Genomic DNA, 21,199 nt, shown 5'->3' on the forward strand with positions numbered 1-21,199 from the left:
GATGACCCTCATCCAGTCTACCACTGCATCCAGGTACTTGGTCCCGGTCTTTCACAGCTTCTCCTGAATAAAATATAATGGAGAACTAGAGCTGAGTATCCTCAGCATCCAGATGACACCGTGCCACAAAACTCCCAATGACTACTTCTAATGGTTTCATATAGATGCTAAACAGCACTGGGGGCCAAAGAGTGCTCTGTGGGACTGTCTTGGGCCCAAGGAGCAGTCTCCCTGTGCCACTTTCTAGATACAACCCTGCAAGTAAGAATGGAACCACTGTAAAACAGTGCCCCCACAGACCGGATCCAGCATGATAACATGGTCAATGGTATCAGAAGCTGCTGAGAGATCAAGCAAGAGCAGCAGGGTTGCACTTCCCCATCTCTTTCCTACCAGGGCAACCAAGACTGATTCAGTCCCAAGCCCAGGTCTGAAACCAGAATGAACTAGATCTAGGTAATAATAATCATAGAAACTAGTTTTCAGATTTGTTCTTAAAGTGAATGGTGCTTACTTGGTCACACGTCGTTGGGCATGGGATGTAGCTGCAACTGATCAAATTCAGCGAAGTACTATTGTCTTTTTCCTCTGTGCAGACACATTTCTGGCACTTATCGCCTAAGATCTGAGAGCCAGGCTGGAATAGGGGAGCAAGAGATAAACTATAAGCAAAGGAAAGCATGAAACAGGCCTGTTTATATTACTTTAGTACAAAATGACTACCAAAAAAAATAATAATGGAATAATATGAGAATGGCCCAGTGGCAATAGTTGCTTTAGATTTAATTTAATTTTAACTTGTTTCCACCTCTTGCTAATTCCCTCTTGAATATCTATCCTTGCTCAATTCACACTCTTGTTCATTTGATCGTTACCAGCAAAGTGCGGGGGGTGCGGGTGGGTGTGGATCAGCAGCACTGACCTCCCAGTGGTGGAGGCACTTCATTCTCCCAGATGCAGATGGGGCAGTGAGAGAAAATGGCAAGTCTGGGGGAGCTCTGGGTTTGGCGACATCCATGTTCCACAGGTACATGAGGACATGAAGCACCACTGCTACCAACCTGGAGTCCCACTTCTATCTCACCAGCCCCTCATCTTGCCCTATTCTGTGAACAGCAGTGCTGCCAGTGGAAGGCTACTTCTGCTGTTCCACCCACTTCATACACTGCTACTGATTTCACAGTACAGTCGCACCTTGGTTGCCAAACAGAATCCATTCTGGAAGTCCATTCAACTTCCGAAAATGTTCGACAACCAAGGCGCAGCTCCTGATTGGCTGCAGGAGCTTCCTGCACTCAATCGGAAGCTGCGGAAGCTGCGTTGGGCGTTCGGGTTCCAAAGAACATTCGCAAACCGGAACACCCACTTCCAGGTTTGTGGCATTTGGGAGCCAAAATGTTTGAGTCACAAGGCGTTCAGGATCCAAAGTATGACTGTATAATCCTATGCTACTGTCTACTCAGAAGAAAGTCCTACTCTGTTCAATGGGGCTAGTTCCTTGTAACTGCAGCCTAAGGCAGCCATATTTTCCTGTGAGCAAACCCTGTTGAACTCAAGTCTGACTTACTCTTGAGTAGATGTATATAGAAATGTGTTATTAAGTGTTTTGGAATGATGTCCTTTCTTTAGAAAATTGGATGTGCAACTGGGCTCCAAAAATGGACAAATAGACAAATCACTTCATGAAACTTCTGTTAGCAGAGTAAGGAAGAAAAGGAAATCTTACCGTGTATTCATTACCGTTAGCCACACAAACGTTTTTGGGCTCTACAAAAGAAAAGAAAAAAGGCAACATGTAAAATACTCTATATTAAGCCACTGGATGTTTTTTTTAAATGTACTCACTGTTATATAGCTCCCCACCATGCTTCCTTCACCAGCAGGGATGGCAAGCATGTGGCTCTCCAGATGTTGTTGGACTACAACTCCCATCAGCCCCAAGCCAGCACAGCCAGTGGTCAGGGATGGTAGGAGCTGTGGTCCTGCGACCTATGGAGGGCACCAGGTTGGCTACTGCTTCATTAGACTGTAAGCTAAGGATACAACTGGGAAGCAAATTCCACTTACAATAGCCAGATTCACTTCTAAGCACGCTTAGGACCAGAATGCGATGTGTCATGCTTATCCTTTCATAATTTGTTAAAACAGACTTACCACATCGGTGATCAGGACAGCAGTGGCCTTCAGGAACTTCAGAAACTAACTCATACCCTGGCTGACATTTAGGAGGCTCTGTTGTGCAGTCAGTGGCATTGCATACTGTAAAGAAGAAAGGGCAAAATGATATTGCAGAAACATGGGGAAATTCCTTAAACTGGGTTCAACCAGGAATACTGAACAGTGAATTAACCAGGCATCTTGCAAATTAATATTGAACAGTGAAGTAATCATGCATTGTGCAACAGGAGTTCTCCCATAGTTGGGGAAACTGTAATTGAAAGTATTTATTCAGTTCTTAGTTCTCTGGCCAGTGGGGCCAATCCACCACTTCCATTGCTGTGCCTTCACTTGTACTGAGCTCCCTGCTGCTTCGCTCCTTCTCCCCCTTGTAAGGAGCAGTAACCACGAGGCATTGCAAAGCCAGGTGAGCAACGCTGCCCTTCCCTCCCTACCACACCACCAACTGCTACTGCTAGAACATGCTTGTTGGCTATTTTTTCCCCAAAAAACAAAATAGCATAATAACAACTAATCACCGAAACAGACCAATGAACTTACAGGGACTTTATTGTACCTCTGCTGTCTGCAAATTGCTAGCACTGGGAAGTGAACCTATAGCCCTATACACATCATGGGCTGTATTAAACCTTTTGTGCTAAGGCAATGATTAGCACTAGGGAATTTCCCCTTTCTCCTCTCCCTGTGCATGTCCCATATCATCCCCAAAGCTGTTCCAAAAACCTTGGAGAAGCTCCAGAGCAAATTTAGGGGGCACACAAGGGACAGAAAGGGGGTGAACACTCTGGTGCACAAGGAGGAATCCTTGCACTGACGGAACCTTGACCTTAGCACTATGCTGAATGCAACCTCATGCATTTGCTCTACCATTGACCATTGGTTGCTCCAAAGCAGGTATTTGAATTGCAAAGGGCTACCAAGATGGACTTACCACAAGTGGTTTTAGAGCAGCATTTGTTATCAGGGTTGACTTCAGTGATCGTGTAGAATCCGTCTCCTTCACAGTTGACATCATCATCTGATGGACATTTGAGGGGCTCACAGGTAATACCGCTGCCTCCTTCCAGGCAACTGCACTTCTTGCAGTCAAACTCGAACACCTCCCCAAACTATCATTCAGGAAAGGTAAAACACATGAAGTTTGTGCATGTCTACAGGGTACAAACTGTAATAAAAAAATTCTGTCCATGAGGTTTGTGGAATGTCTGCTTTAACTTCTTCTGGGCAGCACCCTCTGGGTGAATGCCTTCTCCTGACAGAAGCAGTGGGGAACCTTCAGTCTGTGCACCTAATTAGACCCGCCATGAGGCCATTGGGGTATAAACACACCCACCTGTTCATCACTTGACATCATAGCTGTAGCACCAAAGTCAAAAGGAAGAATTGGGGTAACTCTAAGAGCACTCCTATTTCTTTCTTTTCAGCCATGGCTTGAGGTGCAAATAAAGGATCTTCCTTACAAGTCCTGGCTTGAAATAGGCACTTTTTAAATTTGGCACCTTTTTTTGTTCAGCAACAGAAAAGGGAACCAAAATCAAGGAGCATCTGTTATAAGCTGTGGCTGCAAATAAAGATCATTTCTTTGCACTTCCAGTCATGGGTGCAGAAGACAAACCTTCCCTTGCATCTGTGGCTTGAAGGTTAAATTGTCTGATGTCATATAACATCAAGTGAAAATCAAACTGTTTTATTTATGGTTATTCTGGTTTGCTTTGTTTTTGCTTGTGGGTTTTTTGTGTTTTTTTTTTTTTTTTTTGCTACAATCCATTCTAGTATTGTTACCAAGGATGGGCAGGCTATGAACTTTTAAAATAACTAAATAACTCACATATATTTTGGAAAATAGCAGAAGGGAGCTAATTTTGGTAGGTCATTTTATTACAGTCCTAATTCTGCCACATTCCAAAAACTGTTTATCATTATGGATCCCTTGATGATATTATCTCCAAATAGTTGAAAGAGCAATAGAAAACAAAGTTGTTGGGATTTTGCACTTCCTTTCCCCAAAGTAAAGCAAACTTACAACTGAATACTTACAATTCAGCAAAAAAGGAACACAAAACAAACAGACTTGCATCTTACCTTCCTTGGTATATTATCTGGCCCAACACATCCTGCAAGCAGAATAAAGAAAATATCCATTACTAATAAGTTCATTAGGCCAGAGGTTTTCAACCTTTTTGAGTCCATGTCTCCCTTGACCAACTACATTCTTTCTATGGCACCTCTGTGGGGCTCAGGAGCCCAGCTATGTCACCCCTTGCCTACAGAGCTGGCAGCCTCTTATGCTTTTTCTAATATCCTCCCTTGTGGAGTGTTCCCTCAGCCTCCTCTACTCTCCCCTCTTCTTGGGAGTTCTCTGGGCAGCCGCAGCTGCCATCCCTGGTCTCTGAGCTGCCCCCTCCCCGCTCCAAAGAGAGGTGCCTCCTCACACTGCTGCACAGGGGCCTGGGAAGACCATGCCCCCAGACTTAGTGGCCCAGCAGAGACTGGCCAAAGTTGAATGTGAGGCCAGCACCTTACCGGCAGCAGCAGGCACTGCCAGGCCTGCATGGCAGAAAGGCTCCCTTCAGCACCGGGCACTCAGCTCCCAGACAGGCCTTGCACACAGCAAGCACAAGGAAGGCCAATGCAGTGCCTGCCTGCTGGGCTTCCCACTTGTCTGTCCATTCCTAACAGCAAGGGCTGGTGGGCTAGCTGGCTGGGCTCCCTCACCCACTTCCTTGCATAGGCCCACTTCCAAGGCTGCCTCAGCTCCTGGCAACCAGCAACAGGCACCATTTGCCTGGGGAGCTTGTAGCCAGGGCTGCTGCAACAAACAGCCGCAGAAGCCTCTGAGAGGCAGAGACGCTAGAGGACATCAGAGGAGGGAGGGAAGGAAAGAGGGACAGAGGCCAGTTTCCCCTCCTACGCCAATCAACAAAAGAGGGACATCTGTAGAGGTTTCTACAGCTGCAGTGAGGAGGCTCAGACGTCCTTCTCTACCCATGGATTTGACTCTCCACCCACAGAGAAGAGATGCACAAAATCCTATGGCCCATGCAATACCCTTCCAGGAGTCATAGAATTATAGCCTAAACTCCTGGGGGAAAGAAGAATCGGAATGAAAACTCACCACAGGTTTTCACACAAACATCCACACCAGCATCATAAAGTGTTGTCCCTTCAGGGCAGAAGCAGCCTTCAATTTGTTGGGTTTGGTTGACTCCTATTAAGCTACAATAGATAAACAGTTCAAAAAGTCAGGATTCTTCTCATACAGCATAACAGAAATTTATAGTTTAAGCCAATGACATTTCAAATGATAAATCTATGACATATCTATCTATATCCCTTTATCTGTAGATATACAGGTATATTGCTGAAGCCACAACTTTCTGATGTACGAGTGGAGAAAATAACTGTTCTGATTTTGGGGATGTTCTGGATTATTGTGTCAATACTGCACTGCATTCTAGAGACCACATGTGGATGTCATATATTTATTTGTGTTGCGTGATAGAAACAACATATATTTATAGGGGTCTGTGCAAGGATGACAGGGTGGGCTCAGGGGAAGTAGGCAGAGAATTCCACTGCCTTTCAGGTAACAAATAATCATACATAACCCAGCCAGTAAAATTTGTGGAGTTACTGCAGATTAACTCAGGTAAGGACCGATTTGCATGCCTTGCACCATCTCTTATGCATGAAATAATCCAGAGCAACAAAAGACCATGATTAATGGGTATATGAACACAATGCATTCCAAGAGAGGTCCTTTGCACAATGACCTGAGAGTCACCAAATGCTGAGAAAATGTGTCGTGAAGAACTGGTTAGTGTTTGCCCACATCCAAATGCAGACTGTATTCTCATACAGTGAGATGGTATTTGAACAGGTCTGATTCATGTGAGCTTCCTACTGAAATGGAGAGTGAAATATCAAACAAATTGGGAGTAAGGTTGTAGAAAGAACTGTATGCATATTGCAGCACCTACATCACATGTATGGCTTGGGTGCTCCCTGTACCACCCTTGCCAAGTGTATGTGTGAGCTGTACACTGATTGGCATGCACTATGAGTGTGGAATTTCTAGGCCAGACAGTGATGTTTGGGGGATTTTAAGGTGTTGTGGACTACGAAACCATGGAGAGGAACTCTACTTCATCATAGACAATACACATATATTATACTAAGTGACAGTACCAAAGAGCTCATCACATCAGTTCATGCAGACAGACGGTACTGAGATTGGGCTGGTGGAAAAGTACTTACCCTGATTTGCAAGTCTCCTCTTGAGCAGGACCACATGCTTTGTAAACTCTGTTAGATGGGCAGCTGACGCCTAGAATTTTTTTTTAAAAAGGAAAAATTAATGAAGCAGAATGATCAGCAATAATAACCATGATGATTTTTTCCTGAAAGATAACAGCCTATTTTAACTATAGGCATTTCTAAACCAAGAACAAAAAACAAAGGCAGGATCTGGGCTCTCCCAACAAACAAAGCAGGAAACCACTGAGTGAGGAACACAGAAGGTGGGATAAACTGATTGGTGTAGACTTTCTCATCTCTGTACCTTCTTCTCTCTTATTGGTCAGTGATAGTATCAAATGGTGCCTTCCTTATCTGGGCACACTCAATAACCTAAGTAACAAAGGCTACTTGCATGCGGAGAAAACATAGTTGTCCATCCTGGCACAGCCCACCATAAGGTGCCATCATGAACTGGCAACAAAAAGAAGAGAGAGGGTGGAGAATAACCCATGGTGGCCTGTCTCCATCCTTCCCGCTCATTCATCAGCTACTCGTTGGGTGCTAGCTTCCTACTTGCTTTTGCCCGGGGCATTTGAAGCTCAATGAAATAAAATCTCTGTGTAAGTGGTAGCACTTTTAAACTGTTGGATAACTGTTTTTAAACAAAAACATCAAAAAGAAAAATATATTTTCAGAGTCGCATTTTCTATTAAATTCAGAGATATCCAACTATTAGCAGGGTTCATAAAAGTATTTCAGTAAGCTTTTGGAAAACTGTATCTGCAACTAGATCTAAAAAATAACTTAAATAACAGAATGCATGTGTGCAAATGTTTGGATGCATTCATGTGAATTCATGCCCTACAGAAGCTATGGAGAACCATGGGCTGTACAGTCCACACAGGGGAATCAGATGGACAAAATCCTATACATCATCCCTTCACTTCACCTACAGTGTGGTTCTTGAGTTAAGACACTCATGGGAGAGTGCTAGTGGGCTTTTGTGAAGACATACCCAGCAACTCTACAACAGGGATGGGGAACTTGTGGCTCTGCAGATGCTGCTATACTATAACATCCATAATCCTAATCAGTGCCTATGCTGGCTGGGGCTAATGAGAATTAATAGTCTAACAAAATCTGGAGAGCGACAGGTTCCCCATCTCAGCTCTACAGTTGTCCCAAATAATTCCAGATGAATTTAAGAAATATGCACTTACTACATGTGCCATTGGTAAGCCCTCTCCAATCAATGCAGACACCTTGGTCTGCACAGGTAAATGCATAGATCTGAAGACTTGCACATTCCATGCCACGGTTGGGAATCCTGCAGTTATCAAACACGCAGGCTGCATAGTAGTTTTCATAATCAACAGCATCATGACACTTCTTGAATTCACTAGATGCAGGAAGAATAAAAACAGTATTAGGTACTGATGATCCATGCTTATCTCATCAAGGAACCTGTTCATTCTACAAATGCATCATTACACACACACACACACACACACTTTTACTTATGTATGTATTTATAATCAACATCATAAAAGTATAACAAGGTGCTATATAAAATATAAAAATAAAACCGACAACGGTGTCCATAGAAAACAAAATTAGAAAAATCAATCAATACTGGCTGGGTAGAAAGAGAAAATTTATCTTGCAAAGGCCATTTTTTAAAAAAGATGTCTGAAATAAGGGAGGGATGGTTCCTGCGAAACCTCTGCTGGTAGGGACTTCCACAGTGCAGGACCTGCCGCACTAAAGGCTCAGCCCTGAGTGAAGGCCAACCAAACCCCAGGGGCTTGATGAACCCCCAGAAGTACCCTATCAGAGGATATCATTGGCCAATGTAGAGCATAATGAATCAGATGATCTGTAAGAAATATATAATAGACCAGGGGTACATTCTCTATGGGCAAATAGAATGCAAATTGTCATTTGTCAACACTATGATTAGAGAGGGCAGGGAGCTTCAGTGTAATGAAGGGGATGCAGGGGTGCATTTGTGGGAAACAAATCCATTATAAAGATAAAACACTGTAAAGTACTTTCAGCACAAAAAAAGAATTAAAAAAGAATAAAAGTGCTCAAAATGTTTTGTTTTGTTTTGTTTTAAAAAAGAAGCATATCAGAATCCAAAAGTTGTACTTGTGCAACTGGATTAAAAACAGGAAAACTACCATTAGTTTTGGGTGACTCCATTACCCCAGAAAAATCCATGCAGATATAGGATGAATTTCTAAAACAAAATCACTCTGAAGAGCAGGCAATTGTAAGAAAGAAAGAAAGAAAGAAAGAAAGAAAGAAAGAAAGAAAGAAGCCAAACTTTTAAGCAATGAAGACCAAACACCAAACTAAACAGATACAAATCCCAAAGTGAAAATTGGTAAGAGCACATTTACCCCTCAAGTAAAAGTTTACAGAGCGGAGATGGTTCGCAGAGCGGGCGGGTTGTTGGTTCCTGAATCGGGGGCAATCGGGGGCAATGGGGTTTGGAGTCATCCGTAATAAACCAGTCATCTGCCATTTGTACACAGTTTTCTGCAAGTTCTCCATTGCGCAGCCGACAGTCGTCTGCTGTATTATTGGTGCATGTACCTAAAATTGACATAAAGCAGAGGAGTTCAGGCAGCTGTACATCATTTGGTTTCCATTATGTTACTAATTATTATTTTTATCAATACTAATAATACAAGGTCTAAACAAAAAAAATTCCTTCCAGTAGCACCTTAAAGACCAACTAAGTCAGTTCTTGGTATGCACACGAAAGCTCATACCAAGAACTGACTTAGTTGGTCTTTAAGGTGCTACTGGAAGGAATTTTTTTGTTTTGACTATGGCAGACCAACACGGCTACCTATCTGTAAATACAAGGTCTGAAGATGAATTCACAGAACTTATAGCACATAACTTTCTAAGTATCATTAGGTGTGTGTTTTTGAAAATAATTTTCATTAATAGTAAAAAGCTGCTTGCACACAATATATTACTATTACTGTTTAAATTACTTTTGTTAATGTTTTCCCATAATGGTTCACCTTTATATTTCTGATATTGTTCTTATTATTTGCTTTTCAGTGTATCATTTTAGAAGAAAAAACAAAATAATCCTTACCACACTGGCCCTGGGTGTTGTTGCCAAATAGTTCATAGGGCATCCGAATAGTGAAAGATACGCCGTTGAAGGTTATATTTATCCTCGATTCAGGAATTACCACCATGTAATTCATACCTAACTGATGAATTTTCACACCATATTTTTGGTAAGGTAAATTCACAACATTCCCATTTACAAGTACCTAATATCCAAAGGGTGGGAAAGGATGGAAAATAGTTAGAATAAAAAAAATTTATCTTTTCAAACAGCATTTTTAAATGCAGGACTATGGCATACCAGAGAAAAGGAACAAGGAATTGTTTTAGTCAATTTGCTGGTTGGCTTTTAAGCATATAAATCTATATCTGTCTGTCTGTCTGTCTGTCTGTCTGTCTGTCTGTCTGTCTGTCTACCTATCATCTATCTATCTATTGGATGAAATCTAACATTGTGTGGGTGGACTTCGCTTGCACAATAGGACATTTCTTTCCCTTGGGTCCCTTCCAACTCTATGATTCTATTATTCTCTCCTCCCCATAGCCTCTTCAAAACTCCCCTCCTGATGGATAGGCCATTTTGCTGACAAATAGGCACAACTGGATCCTAGGCTGTGTTAAGAAGCCAAATCACTTCTTGCTGGCAAAGCGTTAACTCAACCCAAAGTAGCATGTTAACAGTTTATAGTTTAAACTTTACACAATGTCATCAAAAATGAGTCAAGGGAGATAGAGTACAAACTAATTTTCAAATCTGTTATTAATCATCTAGTTAACAGGGTGTAGCTTTAAATCATAAAAGGCATTTGACTCATACCTCTATTTTGATAGGAACAGATGAGAGAGTGTGTATGCGTATATCCTGAGTCTCATGCTTTATAATGAGAGTACGTGGACAGGACACTGGTTCCCTTGGGTCACAGTGATAGTTATCAATGTACACTCCAAAGTTGTCGATGGTTTCTACAATCTCTTCCACCAGGGTGTAGGTACAGTTGCCTTGGTAACTGTAGTAGAGGCCATCAAAGGTCTTATAATGTGGGTCTCCCCAGCCAGTGCAGTAGCCTTTAGAGAGACAATAAAATTAATTGGTTGGTTTTTGTTTGGCAGCACACAGAGGAATATGAATAACATTTTGTTTCAGGAAGGGGGAAGAGAGCCTAATGGCTCTTGCACTGAGAAAATCTAGATGGAGTTTGTCACAGAAACTGTGACACTGAGTAAGAGACTGTCAGCCCCACTAGCAGCACTAATGGCTCAAGAAACTAGAATCTCCTTCTTGTGAGGTATACAATAACATCAAAACACAGGATGGCAAAGAAGAGTTTTAGATCTCCATTTGTATTATCAGGCATTAAGTGCTCATTAGCAAAACATATATTTTTGATATTAGGGGCATGGCTTCCAGGTGCCACTCCCCCCTTCTCCTCTACCAACCTCCATTCCTTCTCCTCTTGCGCCTCATCCTCACTTACTGTAACACAAAACATATTTTTTCTTTAACACCACTGGCACTGCTACTGCCACTAAGAGGAGGGTGGGAGCAGGGTGGCGCATTGAGGAGAATGGGGGTGGGTGGCAGCGCAAACCCCTTGTGCAGGACCTACTTAAAAGTGAAATTCTAAAAATAAGATACAAATCTTCAAGCTTTTCTGGAAGCTGTCTTTTTAGACCTGGAAGCCATGCCTCACATTGATTATTTTGTTACTGTGTGTGATAAGGGAAGAGCATTTCTTGCATATGTTTGCAGGCTCCTTTCAATCCTTGCACCGAAAAGGGTTCAGAGGGAGAGCCATGAGTAGAAACTCCCTCACTCTATGTTCAAACATACGAAAGACACAAAATATCTAATTGCAGCTCTACACTGATACAGGTATTCAAAGGGGAAACAAAAAGTTATATGATGCACTTATACTGCCATACATCCTGAATTTCCAGGACACGTCCTGGAATTCACCTCCGAAAATGGCATCTTGGATTATTTTCAGTAATCAGGCAAATGTCCTGGAAAACTGGCAACAGGGGCTAAATTGTGCCAAAAATGCCTGAGAAAGCTCCAAAGCTCAAAAATTATTGCAGTTTTTACTTGAAAAAGCTCAACAAATTTGAAATATGGCAGCCCTAAACTACACCTTTCCCCCTGTGCATATGGATCCATTTAGAGAACACCTAACAGGTTTCCAATACAAACTCACAGTCACATTCCCAGTGCCAGCAGCATTTGTTCTCATCCATCACACGGACAGGAGCAAGCCCATTGGAACATGTGGGCTCAGGTGGTGGTTCACACTTTATGGGTTTTAAAATCCAATCCTCGTTTGAAATGCAAAAGGCCTGGACACAGTCACAAATCCACATAGATTCTCCAGGCTGTATTTGAGAAGACAGAAAATAAATGACAGTTTAAATAGAACAACATTCATATCCAAATATACTGTATATATTAAGGGATCAGAAGAGTAACCAACCATTTCCTAGTCAACCTATGCCCTTGCAGTTTCATTCAAGTAATTCAACTGCAGGACTGAAGATTATATTCAGTGGTGTCTTGTATGGTTTTAAGTGCACACTGAACATTTTTGTACACGCACGTGGCTCTATTTGTGTTTTAAATGTAAAAGTGTAAAAAATTAAAAGTACAATATTCAACACTAGGGCTTTGCATACGATTTGGGGTAAGACCCCAAATAGGACCAAATCAAATTGCTTTCTCTGAGGTTAGCACCAGATCACAAGATGCAAGAAACAGCCAAGGTAAACCTTCTAACCTGTATGTGTAAAAGCCAGTTGCCAATGTTCTGCTCTAGCCTGACAGGTCCAAATGAAGACTATAAGTAGTGATATTGCTTTACTTTTCCAACATATTGCATGACAAGCCTACCAAATGTGGATAAAATCCACATTTATTTTCTTTATAGCTCAACAGTCATCAGAAATTATTTTGTCTTTTTTCTTTCATATGAACAGATAACTAACATTGGTATTATCTCTCTTTAAATTTATAATTTGGACAACAGCAAGTAACAGTGGTAACTCACCCTTTTCAAGAGAAAAGAAATATATGAAATTAACTTCCAAATAGGAAACTCATTGAACTCATACTGATTCTAGCTTCCCTTTCAGTAAGACTTTCAGCAACTTTTTTCATTTGAAAATGATAAGAGAGCAGTTTGAGTTTTGAAAAAGGATAATCAAGAAAACTACTCAAAATAATTCAAGAAGATGTTCCTGTATTAATTTACAATGCATTAAAGAATACTTACTAGAATAGTCCCATTCTCGAATGGACATGGTGCGGGTGTGGGTGTTGGTCCGGGTGTGGGTGTGGATTTCTGTGGACTAGGACTTGGAGTTGTACTAGTAGGAGTTTCTGTTTTTATAGATATAGTTGTTGTGGTTGGCTCTGTTGTGGTTGTAGTTGTGGTTGGCTCTGTTACGGTTGTAGTTGTGGTTGGTGCTGTTGTGGTTGGCTCTGTTGTAGTTGTTGTTGGCTCTGTTGTGGTTGTAGTTGTGGTTGGCTCTGTTGTGGTTGTAGTCGTCGTTGGCAGTGTTGTAGTGGTGAGACAATCCCAATACTTGTAAACTACTTCACAGCCCCAGGAGCAGTTGGCCTGATAGCACACGCCTCTGTGCATGCCCACTTCTATTATATCACCTAGATTTTGAGAAATAGAGGTTAACATAAATAACTGAACCAAAGCAAAGAAACAATGGCTGGGCTGCTTTCTGTTCAGTTATACCTTCTCAAATTGCTTTAGATGAGGGATGATGAAGGCAACTGTAAAATTGAATTTCTGAATTGAAAAATTGAATTCCAGGGCTACATTCCTGCTGAAAATCTGGTTACTCAGCAGATTCTATGATTTCTTTATTTTATTGACAATAAAATGTATAAGCCACACTTTGCTCTCTAAATGGAGCCATTCAACGCAGCCAGGAACATTATTATTATTATTATTATTATTATTATTATTATTATTATTCCAATCAATGAAAATACAATAGAGGAACACCACGCAAAAATGTGAGCAGCATAAAAACAAAACAAACAAAAAAAGCTTCCTCTTTGCCAAGGTGAAACCTCTAAGCCAAACATAGACTAGACTGCTCTCTGTGCCCAAATTCACTGGAATGGTGATGAATTTCACTGGGTCTTCACTGAAACTCTACCAAATCCATTACCAGGTAGAAATTCTGCAAATCCTTTATCAGGAATTCCAGCTTCATGTACTCAAGGTTACAACCTGGCCACAAAACTAGTAAGAACCAGTTAGAGTGAAAAACAACTAACAGATAAGATGCAAGGAGGCCTTGGCACACAGGAAAAAAACCACCAAAAATCTTGGGCTGAATTAGTGTTTTTAAGAGATGAAGAGAGGGTTGGGTACTAGGGGTGAGAGAAGGTGGCAGAAAGTGGTTGGCTAAAGAATAAACAGCCACAGTGACATAGTTTTTGCTAAATAGGAGTGTGTTAATGGATATGGTCTCAAAGTCTTTTTTGGACTCTGTCTGGTGATGCATTGATGAATTAAATGTCTGACTAATTGGGAATCTGCTTTGATCTTTCCTATTGAACCCCAAAGGGATTTTTTTGTCCCACAGCTTTCAACAAAAGACTGGTTTAAAAGATAACACTTCCCCCAAATAAAGGCAAATCAGTGTTGCTATTGCATTTGTTTTCTTATATTTTCAAGCTTTCCCACCTCACCCATGACTGCTGATGCATTATTAGTGTGTTTGTGTGTGTGTTTGTGTGTGTGTGTGTGCGCGCACACACACACACGCTTTAAATTTAAACTGGAAAGTTTTCTGATCTCCACATCTGATGTTTTGAAATTGTAGCATTCAGCAATACATTAACTCAGAGATCCTCATGCTTTCCCCCTAGAGATCAGTTGGAAATTGCTGGGGGTCTTGGAGGACCATATAATAACTGTCTTCTTGTTCTATAATTCAAAGCATATGCATAACTTATCCTACCAGAGTTCCCGCCCCCCGTCAGTGCTGGAATCATCTTCAAAACCAACACCTTATTATACAAATCAACAGTGGATAACCTCTAACCCTTGAGCCTAAGCACAGATCCCATATTTAATCCTTGAGGCTGTTTCCTACAAACTACACTCACCTGCTCCACAACAGATGTCATATTTGACCTCAGGGTAGAGAAGGTACAGGCTACAACGGAGCAATTGGTGGCTTAAAATGAGCTCCTGTTTGCTTCTTTGTGACCTAGGCTCATTGTCAGAACTGATCAGCACTGACCGGCAGAACTACCAAGAGGGCCCCCACACCTGATCTTAGCACCAGAGAGGGTCTGTGGGGAAAGAGGTGGTCTTTCAGATATTCAGGGGCTGAGTCATTTAGGCCTTTAAACACAAATTGGGCCTGGAAATGAATTGATAACCCATGCAAAGTTTGTATGTGAGCTAAATGGAGCCCCGGCCAGTAAACAGTGCATATTGAACCAACTGAAGTTTCCAAGTTATCTTCAAGTTATCTTCAATGTACTGTATGCCCACATACAGTGCATTGCAACAATGCAATCTGGAAGTTACCAGAACATGGACTATAGTAGCCTACTAACATTCATCTCCTTGCTATCTATCAATATTAGGAACCAGGACTATGGGTGTAAGCCTTACTTATACAGCTGGCTTTATCAGATGTATTTCCCGTTTGTATTGATACCTCATTTACTTTGAACCACAGTTTGCCTTTAAAATACCTGTTATTTCACACACTGTCTCCTTTGTGTTAGATATTCTTGGGAATGCCTTAACAATGCAGGGTGGGATAACAGATATCTAATACTTTCTCTGGAGTTTGGGGGTGTAGAACAAATTTCCGAGATCACCTTAATTAAATATTAGTTTTTAAAATAACTGTTTCCTATCTTATTCTATAACATTTCTGAAAGGAAACAAGCAACAACAGCAACAACATTTTTATCATCTTCGGGACCAAAATAACATAAAAATAATAAAATAATAATAAATGGAAATAATAATAAAAATAATAATAAATGGAAATTTAACATTAAAAGGGACTTTTCATTTGTATCAGTGTAACTTATTGGATCAAACCTAAGATATTTACCTTCGAAAAATGTATTATCACCCATTATACAGGTGCAGCGAGTTGAAGATGTTGGGCCAGTAGTTGGTGATGTGGTTGTTGTGGGGGGCGTCGGTGTCGTTGTAGTTGTACTCGGAGTGGGAGTAGTAGTGGTAGTTGTGGTTGTTGTAGTTGGTTCAGTGGTGGTGGTGGTTGGTGGTGTCGGTGTTGTTGTAGTTGTACTCGGGGTGGGAGTAGTAGTGGTAGTTGTGGTTGTTGTAGTTGGTTCAGTGGTGGTGGTGGTTGGTGGTGTCAGTGTTGTAGTAGTTGTACTCGGAGTGGGAGTAGTAGTGGTAGTTGTAGTTGTTACTGTAGGGGTTTCAGTGCTGGTGGTGGTGGTTGGTGGTGTTGGTGTTGTGGTAGTTGTGGTTGTTGTAGTTGGTTCAGTGGTGGTGGTGGTTGGTGGTGTCGGTGTTGTTGTAGTTGTACTCGGAGTGGGAGTAGTAGTGGTAGTTGTGGTTGTTGTAGTTGGTTCAGTGGTGGTGGTGGTTGGTGGTGTCGGTGTTGTAGTAGTTGTACTCGGAGTGGGAGTAGTAGTGGTAGTTGTGGTTGTGGTTGTTACTGTCGGGGTTTCAGTGCTGGTGGTGGTGGTTGGTGGTGTCGGTGTTGTGGTAGTTGTGGTTGTTGTAGTTGGTTCAGTGGTGGTGGTGGTTGGTGGTGTCGGTGTTGTTGTAGTTGTACTCGGAGTGGGAGTAGTAGTGGTAGTTGTGGTTGTTGTAGTTGGTTCAGTGGTGGTGGTGGTTGGTGGTGTCGGTGTTGTTGTAGTTGTACTCGGAGTGGGAGTAGTAGTGGTAGTTGTGATTGTTACTGTAGGGGTTTCAGTGCTGCTGGTGGTGGTTGGTGGTATCGGTGTTGTAGTAGTTGTACTCGGAGTGGGAGTAGTAGTGGTAGTTGTGGTTGTTACTGTAGGGGTTTCAGTGCTGGTGGTGGTGGTTGGTGGTGTCGGTGTTGTGGTAGTTGTGGTTGTTGTAGTTGGTTCAGTGGTGGTGGTGGTTGGTGGTGTCGGTGTTGTTGTAGTTGTACTCGGGGTGGGAGTAGTAGTGATAGTTGTGGTTGTTGTAGTTGGTTCAGTGGTGGTGGTGGTTGGTGGTGTCGGTGTTGTAGTAGTTGTACTCGGAGTGGGAGTAGTAGTGGTAGTTGTGGTTGTTACTGTCGGGGTTTCAGTGCTGGTGGTGGTGGTTGGTGGTGTCGGTGTTGTGGTAGTTGTGGTTGTTGTAGTTGGTTCAGTGGTGGTGGTGGTTGGTGGTGTCGGTGTTGTTGTAGTTGTACTCGGAGTGGGAGTAGTAGTGGTAGTTGTGGTTGTTGTAGTTGGTTCAGTGGTGGTGGTGGTTGGTGGTGTCGGTGTTGTTGTAGTTGTACTCGGAGTGGGAGTAGTAGTGGTAGTTGTGGTTGTTACTGTAGGGGTTTCAGTGCTGGTGGTGCTGGTTGGTGGTGTCAGTGTTGTTGTAGTTGTACTCGGAGTGGGAGTAGTAGTGGTAGTTGTGGTTGTTGTAGTTGGTTCAGTGGTGGTGGTGGTTGGTGGTGTTGGCGTTGTTGTAGTTGTACTCGGAGTGGGAGTAGTAGTGGTAGTTGTGGTTGTTGTAGTTGGTTCAGTGGTGGTGGTTGGTGGTGTCGGTGTTGTAGTAGTTGTACTCGGAGTGGGAGTAATAGTGGTAGTTGTGGTTGTTACTGTAGGGGTTTCAGTGCTGGTGGTGGTGGTTGGTGGTGTTGGTGTTGTGGTAGTTGTGGTTGTTGTAGTTGGTTCAGTGGTGGTGGTTGGTGGTGTCGGTGTTGTAGTAGTTGTACTCGGAGTGGGAGTAATAGTGGTAGTTGTGGTTGTTACTGTAGGGGTTTCAGTGCTGGTGGTGGTGGTTGGTGGTGCTGGTGTTGTGGTAGTTGTGGTTGTTGTAGTTGGTTCAGTGGTGGTGGTGGTTGGTGGTGTCGGTGTTGTTGTTGTTGTACTCGGAGTGGGAGTAGTAGTGGTAGTTGTGGTTGTTACTGTCGGGGTTTCAGTGCTGGTGGTGGTGGTTGGTGGTGTCGGTGTTGTTGTAGTTGAACTCGGAGTGGGAGTAGTAGTGGTAGTTGTGGTTGTTGTAGTTGGTTCAGTGGTGGTGGTGGTTGGTGGTGTCGGTGTTGTTGTTGTTGTACTCGGAGTGGGAGTAGTAGTGGTAGTTGTGGTTGTTACTGTAGGGGTTTCAGTGCTGGTGGTGGTGGTTGGTGGTGTCGGTGTTGTAGTAGTTGTACTCGGAGTGGGAGTAGTAGTTGTGGTTGTTACTGTAGGGGTTTCAGTGCTGGTGGTGGTTGATATGGGTGTAGTTGTACTTGGAGTTGGGGTGGAAGTGGTAGTTGTTGGTGTTGTTGATGTGGTTGTGGTCTCCGTGGTAGTTGAGATCTTGGTGGTAACAGCAGTGGATGGTTCTGTAAAGCAGAGATAAAAAGCAGTGATTAGAGTAAGGGTTGCTATTTTGCTCTTTAGTGTATCCATTTATTGAGTTAAATGATTAAAACCCTTTTATTCAACTGCAATGGTGCCCTGTTTAATCAAGCCACAACTTTTTTCTAAAAATAAATGAATAAATCTGTTATTACACAGACATATATTTTCTAAAGATTGTAAATGGTTTTCTTCAAAACTGTTGCTAAAGACATCTAAAGACGTGTGCACACTCTATTAGCAGAGTATAGCAGAAACTATCGTGGAGCGTGAGTAGCATTCTAAGTGATTTATTAAGCAATATATACAGGACAAAGCAACCATGGTGTCCTCTCACATCTTCTCACGAGAGAGAGAGAGCAAAGAAGTACAAAAGTACAGTACAAAACGGAAGAGATAAGACTAGCTTCCGTTCTCACACTTTTCCAAGTAAACACAGACATGTGATACAGCAATCACACATCCAGCAACGGAGGAGTGGAATGCTAACACCATGTGCATTTGGGCTCAGGAGTAAGCCCTACTGTGTTCAGCGGGACTTACTTCATGGTTAACTGTGCACAGGACTGCAGCTTTAAAACCAGACAGTTAATTGAACAAGACTGCTATCCGATGGACATTTTCTCTGTTGTTTATTTACAGCACTATACCCTCTCATTTAACCAAAAAGGCTCACAGAGTGGGTTACAAAATTTTTAAGTGGGAGTAAGCTTAATGGAACACAGCAGGAGAATGCATAGGATTGTGTTATAAAATTAGTTGGGTCACAAATTTGAAGTTACGCTGCTCTCAATGCAATTGGCTGAACAGCTTTGTGTTATACATCCCAATTGATCATTTAAAAATAACTTAAAGTCACTAACCAGAGCAAGACTTGCCCTACTATCCAGCAGGATGAAGTGACCTTCAGGCATCACAATAAGGTAGGGGGGAATAGATCACCACAGGAATTGGAACATGGGGTTCTGGATTACATTGAGCCAGACCATCCATTGTTCCATCTAGCTCAGCATTGTCTACACTGAGCGGCAGCAGTTTTGTAGTTTCAGAGAGGATTTCAAATTGGTTTCTCTATGGTGTAGCAACATTTTTTATTATTTTTAAGCTTTGCAGGGCAGTTGGGTTTTGCAAAATGGCTGCAAAATGTCATCAGCTGGCACTGGTCTAGAGAGTAACTACTGGTGTTGCTATTTGCTTCAAGCAGCAAGCTCCTGATTTTATTAAATGGCAGTGTGCTTTTATGCTTGCTATGCTAAAAAAAGGGCTGCAGCAAGTCTTCAAAGAGCCATCTAACTGTTTGTCTGTTTGTTTATGCATTTATTTTTCATTATTATAAAGCTGCCTTGTACAACGAGATGCCCCACTGGTTTCTCTCCAGCTCTAGTTTGTACAGAAAGAACATTTGCAACAACCAGTGGGCCCTGAATCGAGTTGGACACCCCAATGAAAATATTTAGCCAGCCCGCTGCATATCATCCTTTTGTGGATGCAGATGTGCACCTAGGTTTGCTCCTGCATCAATGTCGGCGACAGCACATGGGAATTGCTTCTCAACAGAATTTTCATTTTTAGACACACATTAATTGAAGTTCCATAATGAGAGACAATAATGGAGCTAAAAGGATGCCTATTATTAAAGCTATGCATTATCTGAGCAACAGTTGTAGATGAAACTTTTGGGGAGCTATGATTAAATTCAGATTTATATCCACACCAATGATTACCTGGAACAGTACGCCAGCATTATCATTTCAGAGAACATGTGCATCTTAAAGCATTTCCTAGCAATATCTCAACACATTTTTAAAAAGTGGAAAGAAGAATGCAACACCAAAGCCAGCAAATGTGGTTTCCGGAAGGCAACTGCAGACTTCACCTTTGGACCATATTATTGTTTCATACCAAACTGTTTTGTACTGACCTGAAGTGGACCATGGTTCTGTTTCATCAGTTGTGCAAGGTACTGTTGTTGTTGTTCCTGTTTCTGTTGTTGTGACTGTCGTAGTTTTACTTGTACTTCCAGTGTAGGTAGTGGTGGTTGTAGTCAAGGCTGTGGTGGTAGAACAGTCTCTGCAGCAATAAACACTAATTTCGTAATCGAGACAAGTTGGGGCCACACCCACACCTGGGACTTGGTCAGCGTTTTTACAGATGAGTCCTACAGAAGCGTCACATACCAAATTTTGTCCCAATTCCTCAAGTGAAGTGCCAGGGAAATCTTTTGCTCTGCATGAAATGTTGGATGGCTGAGAGCAGATGTCTATACCATGTTCTCTGATTTTCTCATAAGTTTCATTGTCACCACCATCCTTGTCACCATTTGGGGAATCCGTATCAATCCAAGAAGACCAATCACATATGACACACTCTGCAATATATATATATATATAAGCACATTTAGAAAGCATGTAAATGTGTGCATTATATAACACAGGTACATATTTGCTCATCGGAAGTTAAAGAAAGGACAAGGTCATGAAGATGAGTTCTAATCTCTCCAAGCCAAAGAACTCTTATTTCAGGTATTAACCTTTTGAGCCTTAAACTGACAGCGCTTACAGATTTCGGAGCTGTTCACACAAATTCATCAGCATTTTGATCTATGTACAGGTTGACCAAAATGGATTGTTGATGTTGATATTAGTTTGGCAAATGCCTTTTGGGCAAATTTTCATCTTTTTAGACTTTCATGAAGGCCATGCTTTCCACGAAGTCCCGAGCAGCCCCTTGTAAGTTCGTGTCGGCATGGATGTTAACATCCCCCAGGACAACCAAACTAGGTGTCTCCAGGAGCACATCTGTCATGACCTCAAGCAGCTCAGGCAGGGAATCCTTGGTGCAGCAGGGAGGTCGGTACACCAAAAGGAATCATGTACTGCCCCTATTGCCCGACTTCCAGAACATGCACTCAGAAAACTGGGTCTTTTCAATAGGACGCCTGGTGCAAACTAATGACTTCCTAAATATCATTGCAACCCTCCCTCCCTGCCCACATGACCTGGGTTGCTGTGCATAAGAGAAACCTGGTGGACAAGCAGCGGCAAGGACAGGCCCATCTGCTTCATCAAACCAAGTCTCTGTCACACATGCCAGGTCAAATCCTACACCAAAATCAGGTCGTGGATGGCAGTGGTTTTATTCATCATTCACCTGGCA

The 21,199-nt window shown here is 42.3% G+C and overlaps 1 protein-coding gene across 1 annotated transcript in view; it reads right to left on the minus strand.

Moving 5' to 3' along the window:
• The window catches only part of MUC2 (mucin 2, oligomeric mucus/gel-forming), a 61,748-nt gene that overhangs the window by 6,047 nt on the left and 34,502 nt on the right, over positions 1–21,199 (minus strand). The window contains exons 35-49 of the mRNA XM_083755292.1: positions 19,965–20,411; positions 15,613–18,027; positions 12,777–13,168; positions 11,709–11,883; positions 10,331–10,578; positions 9,536–9,719; positions 8,823–9,018; positions 7,638–7,816; positions 6,436–6,505; positions 5,294–5,394; positions 4,261–4,292; positions 3,110–3,287; positions 2,155–2,259; positions 1,727–1,767; positions 515–637 (exon numbers count right to left, since the gene is read on the minus strand). Of these exons, the coding sequence (XP_083611418.1) occupies positions 515–637; positions 1,727–1,767; positions 2,155–2,259; positions 3,110–3,287; positions 4,261–4,292; positions 5,294–5,394; positions 6,436–6,505; positions 7,638–7,816; positions 8,823–9,018; positions 9,536–9,719; positions 10,331–10,578; positions 11,709–11,883; positions 12,777–13,168; positions 15,613–18,027; positions 19,965–20,411 (4,886 nt within the window). The remainder of the gene's footprint in view (positions 1–514; positions 638–1,726; positions 1,768–2,154; positions 2,260–3,109; positions 3,288–4,260; positions 4,293–5,293; positions 5,395–6,435; positions 6,506–7,637; positions 7,817–8,822; positions 9,019–9,535; positions 9,720–10,330; positions 10,579–11,708; positions 11,884–12,776; positions 13,169–15,612; positions 18,028–19,964; positions 20,412–21,199) is intronic.

The sequence above is a fragment of the Podarcis gaigeae genome, assembly GCF_964106915.1.
Source record: "Podarcis gaigeae genome assembly, chromosome: 1".
NCBI classification, from domain to species: Eukaryota; Metazoa; Chordata; class Lepidosauria; order Squamata; family Lacertidae; genus Podarcis; species Podarcis gaigeae.